The sequence below is a fragment of the Grammomys surdaster genome, unplaced genomic scaffold, assembly GCF_004785775.1.
Source record: "Grammomys surdaster isolate TR1022 unplaced genomic scaffold, NIH_TR_1.0 125767, whole genome shotgun sequence".
NCBI lineage: Eukaryota > Metazoa > Chordata > Mammalia > Rodentia > Muridae > Grammomys > Grammomys surdaster.
The window spans coordinates 742,381-753,529 of record NW_021620598.1 but is presented as its reverse complement, the minus strand read 5'-3'; the positions used below and the strand labels follow the sequence as shown (position 1 = coordinate 753,529).

General features: G+C 51.7%; 1 protein-coding gene across 3 annotated transcripts; it reads right to left on the bottom strand.

The window, feature by feature from the left end:
• Positions 1 to 320: 320 nt before the first annotated feature.
• Positions 321 to 10,306, bottom strand: Tspo (translocator protein). 3 transcript variants are annotated; one of them, XM_028788785.1, is made up of 4 exons: positions 10,236 to 10,306; positions 2,378 to 2,588; positions 1,614 to 1,752; positions 321 to 755 (listed from the first exon to the last, which is right to left on the bottom strand). In XM_028788785.1, exons 2-4 carry the CDS (start codon positions 2,557 to 2,559, stop codon positions 567 to 569), a joined length of 510 nt encoding a protein of 169 aa, XP_028644618.1. In that variant the 5' UTR covers positions 2,560 to 2,588; positions 10,236 to 10,306; the 3' UTR covers positions 321 to 566. The 3 variants fall into 3 exon arrangements, with proteins under 3 accessions (XP_028644618.1, XP_028644621.1, XP_028644620.1); XM_028788788.1 differs by lacking the exon at positions 10,236 to 10,306 and adding an exon at positions 9,833 to 10,229; XM_028788787.1 differs by lacking the exon at positions 10,236 to 10,306 and adding an exon at positions 2,791 to 4,289.
• Between the last annotated feature and the right edge of the window lie 843 nt (positions 10,307 to 11,149).

Below are 11,149 nucleotides of genomic sequence, written 5' to 3'. Positions count from 1 at the left end.
GGGAGAGCACTGCTAAGAAGCCCTTCCCAAGTCTTGGGTGCACTACCCATCAAAGTATCCAGCATGACTGCCTGTGATACCTGATGGGTCATTTGTGCCCTATAGGGACCATATATACCCATGAGGCATATGGAAGCAGGCTGAGGCAGTACCCATATGAAAGGGTACTGGGACTGGATACTTTCTTCATGGCAGTTGGGTCACCCTAGGTGGAAGACCTGGGTGGTACAGCCCTGATAGACACAGCCTCAGCAGCAGAGCCATCCTGCATAGCCACCGTCTACCTGTCAGGCCAGATGTCCCACTAAGTACAGAGTCTGTTACACATGAAGTTAGAGACTTTATTTAGCTTTAAAAGGCCTACGCTCCTCAGGCATGCCTGGAGCAGTGCAGAAAGGCAGGGACAACTGTCCCTGCATGGGACTTGGCACTGACCACCTTGACATACCTGGTGGCTTCCTGGGCTAAGACCAGATAGACCAGTAGGCCCAATGGTCATAAAAGCATGTTGGCCACTACCCACAGTGCCTGACTGGAAGGGGTACATTCCTGATGGCTGGGTGCCTTCACTCTGCAAGCCGGGAGCCCCCTCTCCGGCCAGAGTTATCACGCCATACATAGTAGTTGAGCATGGTGGCAAAGGCCAGCCAGGCCAGGTAAGGGTACAGCAAGCGGGCAGCTGGAGGGCTCACTCGGTGCCAAGCCACAGTCGTGGCGGTTGCCACACCACTGACAAGCAGGAGGTCGACCAAGGCCTGGAAAGACAGAAGGTGGGAAGCCTTGCCAAGTCTAGAAGGTTCATTTAACCCTACTGAACCTTAGGGTATGATGCCTGCCTCTGTTCTCAGCTTTCGTTTCCTTGTCTGCAAATCCCTGCCTGACTGTGCCATGTGTGGAGTATGGATGAGAGCCCCAAGGGGACACAGCATATCCAAGAGGGAAGCAGCAGCTTAAAGGCCCCTGACCTGAAGATGCAGCATTGTAAAGTGCTGACCCAGGAGGCCAGTGTAGGGGCCAGACAGCTACTGCTATGGTACACACTCAGTGGCTCAGCCTTTTTTTGTTTTTTTTAAAAACAGATCTCACTGTGTAGTCTTAGCTGACTTTGAACCAGCTTTATAGACCAGGATGTCAGACTTACAGCAATCCTCCTGCCTCTGCTGGCACTAAAGGCCTGGCATGCGTCACCAGGTCTGAACAAGAACATTTTTAAGGAGAGGTTTTGTCCTCATGTGTCAGAACACAGAACACCAGATGTAATGCCAGTGTCTCACACCATTGCTTCTATACCCAAGATGGCAGCCCCACCCATTTCAGCCTGGCCCTCCAGACTTTCTTCATGGAGAGAAGATGGACTAAGATGGCATTAGTACACACAGGTCCCTGTCACCTAGGCTGGCCTAGCCCTCTCCTGAGCTCAACCAATTGTCCCACTTCAGCCTCCCGAGAGCTGGGACTACAGGAGCCCCATCGTACCAGACTCATGAACTCCTAAAGGGACTGGCAGGCCTCCCCCACCACCTATAGATACTGACCCCATCTGAGATGTGATGTCACCTGCTCTCCCAGGGCCATCTCCAATGACCCAAGAGTCAAGTTACAGCCATACTTACCCAGCCCATCTGCCGGGCACCAAAGAAGATGGGGGGCCACGCCCAGTTCAGAGCCAGCTGACCAGTGTAGAGACCCAAGGGAACCATTGCTTCCTCTGTGAAACCTCCCAGCTCTTTCCAGACTATGTAGGAGCCATACCTGAAACAGACAAGCGATCAGGACATCACAGGGCAAGGCCAAAAGGAATACCCTCTTCTGAGACCCCACGGCGATGGCTCGAGTATGCCCTGCTACTGACTTCTGTATGATCTCAAAGAAGCTGCTTGCCCTCTCCAGGCCTTCCTTTCTTACAAGATGGCTACAGAGATTTGAGTTGAGAATCCAAGTCAGTATGTGGCTACAGAATGAAGGCTGGGGGTGTGAGGGAACAAGCAAGCGGTAGCTCGGTCATTACAGGCTATTGAGGCCATGAGGCAACAGCCGCAGAGGGCTTATGGGAATGGACCACACCAGGGCCTGGTGCTGTAGAGAATAATCAGGAGATTGTGGCTGCCTCGTGCTTGCCTTGGCGTGTGTTGCTATTGTCCACGCTGACCTTTATACATGGGACAGCCTCAGTAGTTTGAGCCCAGTCAGGGTTCCCAGAGGCAAGCAGGAAAAAGTTCAGTCTTGCAACGCATAGGTTGGCAGCCTCACCACCCTTCCTTTCTCAATGAGAAATGATGCCACTCCATCCATGGGCCTCCTTCTGCAAAGGCACTCAATGCCCAGCCTGATTCCAGAGGGACCAGGGCACTGCATGGTAGCGCCTCCAACCACCTACCCCATGGCCGAATACAGCGTGCCCCAGATGGGAGCCAGGGTCCAGCGAGGAGGATGCCAGGAGGGTTTCTGCAAGCTAGCATACCAGCGGAGGCCCTCACCACGCACAAAGTAGGCTCCCATGAACCCCCCGAGGCTGGGCACCAGAGTGAGGCCCACGGCGGGCACCCAAGATTGAGGCATAGCGATTGCAACTGCTGTTCTGGAAAGATCTGAAAGAGAACACAGGGTGGGGGTGAGGGCAGTTCTACAAAACCTTGGGGGTCAATCCATCACCGCCTTCAGCACCTCTGGGGTCCTGTTCCCCAGGATCAGCCAGCCCACCTATCCCTGGTGGGTGAGGAAGGACAGCGGAGTCCCCACTCCACCCACACTCATGCCCCTGCCCAGGGGTGCCACTAGGGCTCCACCCACCTTTTTCCTACTTCTGCTGCAAGCATCTGTTCTTTCACCTCACCCTCGATCTGGGGTCTCTTGATGTGTGACCTCTATTCTCTGTCCCTCTGTCAGTTCTGCTTCACCTTAGGCCGAGTGTCACTCAGGGATGCTGGGAGGTCGGTGCCTTGTGTTGCAGGGCTTCATCCCACCATGCATTCATTCATTCCCTTGGTGACTGGCAACTGGCAAAGCTTGGCTCCCTCAAATCCTCTTTCCACACTCACCTACCATGGCCTCAGAGAAATCACTTCAACCCTCAGTTTCCATCTATGTACAATATAGACGCTGTCTACTTTAGTGTCCCCAGGGGGCAGCATAGAGTATCATGTTCCTCAGGTGTCTACCTCAGAGGCCAGCCCCATGCACCAGAGGAGGACAGCCTAGGCCAGGCTCTACTCTGATCACAAAGTTACATGAATGCTCAGGAAAACGATCAAGACTGGGTCCCGGCCCTCTTTCCGAGTCTTAGAGCTGGTCTCGGGCCCTTTGCAGTCAATCTCTGGGCTGAAGTTAAAGCCCTGTGAGCTTGAGAATGGGAAATCCTGGTGTGGAAGTCCGGGCCAGCTGTGCCTCTGCTTGCTATAGGAGTGCTAAGCCAGTCAATACCCTGACTGGGACTCAGTTTCTCCATCAAAAAATAGTTCCCACTAACACATACACACTGTTAGTAACTAGAGAATCAGGTGTCTGCTTGTTGGATAAGAAGCCACCCTGGGGAAGTGGCTCAGTATGGTAAAGCATTTGCTATGCAGAGTGTGAAAAGTGGAATTTGGATCCCCAAAAATCCATATGAATGCTGTGTGGGTGTGGTAATCCACCTGTCATTCCAGCACTGTGGAGGCAGAGACAAGATCCTCAGAGCAAGTCAGCTAAACTAGCGGGAACTGCCAAACTCTGGGTTCAACAAGAGACTCTACCTCACTCAATAAACGGGACATCTATTGAGGAAGATACCTGATTGAGGCCAGAGGTCCATGCCTGTGCACAAATGTGCATCGCATCACACACACACACACACACACACACACACACACACACACACACACACGGGAAAGAAGGAAACAATCTCCTACACAACAGCTCAGTGGTAGGTAAACAAAGGGCTTCATTAACAAGACCCCGAATTCAGTCTACAGTATGACAAAAACAACCTCACTGCCTGTAGTGGTTTGAATAAGACTGTCCCCCATAGGCTCAGTGATTTGAATATTTGGTTCCTGGTTGGTGGTGCTGTTTGGGGAGGCTTAGGAGGTGTGGTCTCCATCACTGGGGGCAGGCTTTGAAAGCCAAAAGCCCTGCCTCCTTCAGTTTGATTTCTTTGTTTCACACTTGCAGTTGAAGATGTGAGCTTTCAGCTTCCTGCTGAAGAGGTCAGCTCAGAAACTTTAGAACACTTGTTCCTCCGGAAAAGAGAGGCTAATTAACATTCCTCAGACCAGGGCTGGAGAGATGGCTCAGCGGTTTAGAGCACTGACTGCTCTTCCAGAGGTCCTGAGTTCAAATCCCAGCAACCACATGGTGGTTCACAACCATCCGTAATGAGATTGGATGCCCTCTTCTGGTGTGTCTGAAGACAGCTACAGTGTACTCATAAATAAATAAATCTTTAAAAAAAAAAAAAACATTTCTCAGACCAAAAGGGGACCGACCTGCAGGACGGACTATTGGCCATCCACAGACAAGGGAAGTCCCTGCCACCTCATTCCCTAAAGACCAATCAGTTTAAAAGTCACACTGTTCTGCCAATCATATTGTGCCTAGTTGCTGTTTCTCTATGCTACCCCTGGAAACCGTATAAAGGTCCACCGAATGAGCTGCCTGGGGTCGCCTCTCCTTTTGGATGCAGGATGACCCCAGCATACTGGAACAATAAAATTCCTCTTGCTTTTGCAACGATCCCCCGGCTCAGCGTTGTTCACTCAGGGGGTCTCTGGTAAACTAAGGCTCGTCAGAGTCTTACACTGCTCCTTGCAGTATACCTGCCCACTGCCGCGCCTGCCGGTCATGATGGACTCTTACCCTCTAACCTCTCCCTTCTATACCTTGTCTTGGTTCTTGTGTTTTATCAAAATAACAGAAAAGTAGCTAATCCTGTACTCAAGAACAGGGGAGTCTCACGCACTCCCTCCAAGCTTCAGAAGATTTATTTTTTTGTTTATAAAGTGTTTGGCACGCCAGGCAAGTGTTGTGAGCTGTTCTGCTAGCATGGAAGAGAACTTTTTTCTTACTCTTTTTTTTTTTCTTGTTGGTCCTGAGAACACTGAACCTAAGCCTTGTATATACCATGGCTTAGAAAATCTCAGATATACCAGATGAGCATTTTACCACGGAGTTGCATGCCCAGATCTCTTTATATTTTTTGTTTTGAGACAAGATCTTGATAAGTGTCCTAATTAGATTTTGTTTGTTTTTGTTTGTTAACTTGATGCCTCCATCAGAAGACTGGCTGTAGGCAAGTCTGTGGGGCCTTCCTCTGATCCATGATTGATGTGGGAGAGCCTAGTTCACTGTGAGTGATACCACTCCTGAGGAGGTGGAGGTTCTGAGTTCTATAAGAAAGCAGGCTGAGCAAGGGAACAAACCAGTAAGAAACACTCCTCCATGGCCTCTGCATCAGCTCCTGCCTCCAGGTTCCTACCCCGACTTCCTTCGGCTATGGACTATAATCTGTAAACTACATAAGCCCTTTCCTCCACAAGTTGCTTTGGTCATAGTACTTTATCACAGCCGTGGACAGTGAACTAGAATAGTAAGTAACTAGGCTGGCCTTAAACTCATTCTGTAGCCCAGACAGACCTTGAACTTTACAACATCCTGCGTAAGGCATCCAGTCATGGCTTAGAGGACATTTTTAATGAGTTGAAAACAGTTTTCGGAATGAACTTTTTTGGGAGAGCAGGAGTGGAGACGGGGTTTCTTTGTGTGGCCCTGGCTGTCCTGGAACTCACTCTGTAGACCAGGATGGCCTTGAACTCAGATCCACCTGCCTCTGTCTCCTGAGTGCTGGGATTAAAGTAATGTGCCACCACCACACAGCTATTTTCAACATAACCTTAAGGCAGACCAAAACATTTACTTCTCGGAGATGGGGTTGGCAGCCCCTCCCAGTACAGACGAGGCAGTAACCAGCATTTCCTGCATCTTTACTGAGTCACAGGATTCATCCCTCCTTGAGAAAGCTGGGGTACAGGAAATATCTGCCCAAGACTGGCTGCTCACTTAGCTCAGCCTAGTGTCACCTGGGGCAAGCCTGGGCTACCTCTGAAGCTGCTTATCTCTGCAATGGGGACATATCCCGCCTTTCTAAGAAATGCCACAGCAGTATGGTATCCAGGGAGCTGGAGGAGGCCATGACCAATGCATTAATTAGGCTTCCCCTGGGTGTCAGCATGGTCAGAGAAAACAGGAAACCCCTGCTTTCTCACACCGTGAGAAACTGAGGCCCAGAGGCAGAGTGGAGAGCCGTGAAGTGAGGCACTGAGTGCCCTGATTATGTTCGGTTTCTCTCTCACTCTCAGAAGAGTCCCTTCCACAGATGACCGGAAGCTTGCCATCTCTACAGCGGACATGGACATCACAGTCTCCTTGGGCACACTTGGTGATCTTCTTGTCAAACCTTGAGCCTGGGCCTGAGCCTAGAAACACCAGGAGGAACCTCAAGAGGAGCCTTCAGTACAAAGACTGACAGTGCTCAGGGTCCCTGGAAAGCATCGGCTCACAAGGTGAAGAAAGATGGGGGAGGAAGCCTGGAACTGTAGAAGATGAATGATGGGAAGCAGGGTGGGCTCACTGGGGCCTGTGTGGGAAGGTGGCTCGTTCTAAAGGTCAAACCTGAACCTGAATGGGGGTTGGGCGGAGTACCTGAGTGTCTGAGCAGCTGAATGGGAGGACTACCTGGAGGTATGAGAAGCTGAATGGGGGGAGTACCTGGGGGTATGAGAAGCTGAATGGTGGGGAGTACCTTAGGAAATGAGAAGCTGAGTAGGGGGGAGTACCTGGGGAAATGAGAAGCTGAATGGGGGATGTACTTGAGGGTCTGAGAAACAGACTGGGGAAGGCATCTCTGGTTTCTGAGACTAGGGGGAGGTAGATGGAGCCTGTGGGTCATTTTTTCTGCATTTGGGCATTTGTCAAAGTTTAAACAAGAAACTGCACTGTCCCTCCCAGCACCATAGCACATCTTGTAATCCCTGAGCACCGAGGCCCAAGGCAGGAGAAGTCTATACCGGCATGGGATACAGAGGGGACTTAAGAGGAGGTGAGGGAAGGAGAAGGAAAGGAATCAGTGTCCCTACTTAAGATCCTGTTGCCGAGTCCCCTTCACAGTACCACTCCTGCTCCACGGCCTGGGGACACCTGTGAGGGTTTTCAATTGGCTTTGTTGTTGTTTGTTTGTTTTGTGGAGCCCAAGCTAGCCTGGAACTCACTCTACAGCCCAGGCTAAGCCTTGAATGCAAGATCACCCTACTTCAGCCTCCCAGCTCCTAAGGGCTCAGATTACAGATCTGCAGGCCTGCACTGCTACAGCCTTGTTTATACTGTTGCCACCTCTCCTCTCCCTCTCCCTCTCCCTCTCCCTCTCCCTCTCCCTCTCCCTCTCCCTCTCCCTCTCCCTCTCCCTCTCCCTCTCCCTAGGATTTATTTATTTATTTTATGTATGTGAGTACACTGTAGCTGTCTTCAGATACACCAGAAGAAGGCATCAGATCCCATTACAGATGGTTGTGAGCCACCATGTGGTTGCTGGGAATTGAACTCAGGACCCCTGGAAGAGTAGTCAGTGCTCTTAACCACTGAGTCATCTCTCCAGCCCGCCTCTCCTCTTTTATTAGGGGCACAAAGATAATCATCACATAGCCCAGACCAGCCTCAAACTAACTGAGATAGTCTTCCTACCTCAGCCTCCCAAGCACTTAGACTACCGGGCAAGCACCGTCATTCCTGACAACAGGTTTTATTAACTGAGGTGAAATTCCTCAAATGTAAACAAATAATCTGAAATCACACAAGTCAATGATATTGCTGTCTCCCCAGCCTTCGACACCGAGTTCCAAACATGTACACTTCCCACAAAGAAACCAGTGCCTGCTGGCCACTCGATTCTTGTTCCAACCCAGCCCTCCCCATAACCAGCAAGTCCCCTAGGCCCCTCAGCAGCTGCCTTCTCTGAACAGTCCCTAGCAGGTCAGAGCCTGTATAACTGAGAACCCTACCTTAGAGGGTTGCCAGCCTGACGCCCCCACCGGTAGTACCTCTTCCCTCTCACCATGGCCCTGAAGGAGAAAGTGCTTTCATCATAGCAATGGGAAGGAGGCATTCTCTGTGTCTGGGAAGTCCCCAATCAGGACCAACCAAAGTCTCTAATGATAGGGTGATGGCTGTCCCAAGGACATACCATAAGGACAGGATTTAGGGACAGGACACTGAACTCCAGGCTCCTACTCCCACCCTCCAGCTGCCCTGTGATGGCTATTCTATCTTTATGCTCTGCTGCACTAAGGGGGTCAAAGGGAGGACCCCCTATTTCCATCCAAAGTCACAAAATAGGACAGTCTCCTTGAAACTGAAGGAGAAAGTTAGGCCAGGGACCTTCCAGGGGCCTCTTGGAGACTGCCCAGTTCCTGAGTCACCCACATGGAGGGGTGGTAGACAAGCAGGGGTGGGGCCCACGAAGCTGAGTCACCCCCTCAGCTAGGCTGAGCTGGGCAGGAGATGAGCTCAGGGTGGAGTCCCAGGATAGTACAGAGAGCAGGATAGGGATGCTCAGAGTGGGGCGAAGCTGCCCACTCACCCTTTATTTCTTTCTCTTCTAGAAAGCACGTAACATCCCAAGCTTCAGCCTGTTACCAGCTTGCTCAGGGTCCTTGGGGTGTTCCAGGAAGGAAGGACAGGACACCAAGACCTCCCTGGAAAACTCCACACAGGATTGTGACTATCCGTGGGAGGACCACTCAGCTGCTTCCTCTAGGGGAGGAGCTGGCTACTTCTCCACTTCTAGAGAGCATCTTAGACAGATGGACTAGGACAAGACAGAGCAGTCTGGTGGTAGGCCTTCTCCGTTTTCACCACCCCAGGACTTTACTCGAAGACAGATTCTTTTGCTCAGTCTGTCAAAGCTTCACGTATTCCTCACAGTGGCCACAGGGCAGGAGTCCGACACCTCTCTTTGATCCACAGTCCCTGAAGGGGGTTTATTGCTAGTGTCACTTTCCAGGTGAAGAAACTGATGGGGAGACTGTAGAACATTCCAGGTTGGTATCTCTAACACCCATAACGACACACGGCCATTCTCATATAGCTTTGTCACCTCATCTTGGGATACAGTGCCCTGGGCAAGGATCAGGTAGTCCACAGGTTTGTCATTACTCTTCTCAGTGTCTGATGGGTCTCAGGCCAACAGCCTCGGGCCCCACATCTTAGTAGGATAGCCAGAAAGGAGAGCCCTCCTTCTCCTAGGCTGGAGTCTACAGCCTCCATAATCCTTCACGCCTGGCTAGGCAACCTTAGACCTGCTACTCAACGTCTGAGTCTGTGAAGCTGGACAGAGCCAATGGGCCTGGGGTACCTGTTGCTCTGGGACTTCCCTAGAGACTATGACCCAGAAACAGAAGGGAGCCAGCCATGCCCTCTTCCCTCCACTGAGCGAAGCGAAGCTCCTCCCCATCCTTGAGCTTTCCTTCCAGCGAGCCGATTCTGTCCCGAAGAATTTTAGGACTTTCTGTTCTTAACGAACTTGCCAATTGTCCTTATATCTATTGCCAGCCTTTCTCATTCTGAAAGTAATCACAGTGCCAGCAATAGGTCGGTTAGGACCGGTAGGAACTGGTCATCATGAGCTCTGGGGTGTGGGGAAATGGCGTTGCGGAGTGGCAACTTTTTCAAACAAAACTAGCTTTTAGGCGCGGCTTGCACAACCCCTAACAAGGGGAACCCAAACAGGAGAAGCCGAAAACGCCGATCAGAGAAAAGCTTAGAAAGCAAGCCTGCTGTCTGTCCGTCTCATCCCCCAGGTACCCACTATCAGGAGTTTCTGGACGCTGGCGGCTCTCAGCCCCGCCCGCCCCAGCCAGGCACAGACACGAGGCGTCCACACCACCCACGCAGGAGGAGCAGGCTTTGGTCTCAGACAACTGGGGCTCAAGTCCTGCCTTCTATGCTTTGCCGTTGCACAGTCTCAGTTTCCCACGGATTCCAACACTCTCCTGCAAGGGAAACAGAATTCCCAGCAGCCAGAGGTTCCCTCCTCTCTCCTCCCAGCTGCCTCCGGCAGCAGTAGCCGCCCCCTGTTCCACCGAGGCACAGAACCTTGGCCGCTGTCCCCAGAGGCCAACCACTCCCAGCAGTGCAATCTCGGGAGGAGTCCCGCCCGCTTGATCTTGGTCTCAGTTTCCCTTTTCAGCTCCCCGCTGTCAGGGTCTCACCTATCCACAACCTCGCTCCCGCAGTCGCTGGCTGCTCTGTGAAGGACACTGCGCACAGAGGTTGGTAGCCACTGACCCCGCCTCGTCCCGCCCCGCCCTGCACCACACCCGGAGGCACCCTGGCTTCCCAGGCCCGCCCTCAGCCAGGCACCCCTCTTTTTTTTCTCTCTCTCTTTCCCGATGGTAGGCCTGGACACAGAGGGAAAAGATCCCTGCTTTGGGCATCGCAGACAGGCCACTATTCTTCAGATAACGAATGCCACAGTGGTGGCACGTGCTTGTATTTCATATGGAAGAGGCTGAGACAGGAGGATGACAGACGCAGCCAATCTGTGCTGCGTATTATATATTTTTTTCGCCTGTGTCTGACTGAATTCTACCTATCATCTTATTCCGTATTTTGTTTTTTTGTTTTAATGAGGGACTTGGGATATAGTTCCATTGTGGAGTGATTTCTTTGCACGCAAAGGTCCCTGAGTTTCAATCCCTAGCACTACCCAAAATAAAAGAAAACAAAACTAACCGCTCTCCGCCTCTTGTGTAAGGCCCTAGGCACTACGCCTGGCCACACCCACTTGCTGGCAGCCCTCAACCTCTTCCTGTGAGTCAATTAGAGTAGGCTGGCGGTTAAAGAGCCCCAAGGAACTGCCTGTTTGAACCTTCCGGGCCCCAGGATTATAGCTGTGCACCGCCACACCCAGGGTTTTAACACAGGTTCTGGAAATGAAACTCAAATCCTGGTGGCTGCAAGGTAAAGGTTAGTACGTGACCCACTGAAGCATCTTCCCAGTTCCAGGCTTCCTGTTCTTAACTGGTAGCACAGCATCAGAAGGGGTCTGGTTGCAACGTCTCTCAGCACACCTCCGGAGCCTTGCCGATTCCTGTGGCAATGGCTGTACACACCTTGTACATGC

What these genes read in the sequence shown, in the direction of transcription:
- Tspo (XM_028788785.1), bottom strand. Translation starts at nt 2,559, where the DNA reads ATGCCTCAATCTTGGGTGCCCGCCGTGGGCCTCACTCTGGTGCCCAGC. An exon ending in ACGCTGTATTCGGCCATGGG is followed by an intron (nt 1,753 to 2,377) that starts GTAGGTGGTTGG and finishes TGTCTGTTTCAG; the next exon opens with GTATGGCTCCTACATAGTCT. An exon ending in GTGCCCGGCAGATGGGCTGG is followed by an intron (nt 756 to 1,613) that starts GTAAGTATGGCT and finishes CTGTCTTTCCAG; the next exon opens with GCCTTGGTCGACCTCCTGCT.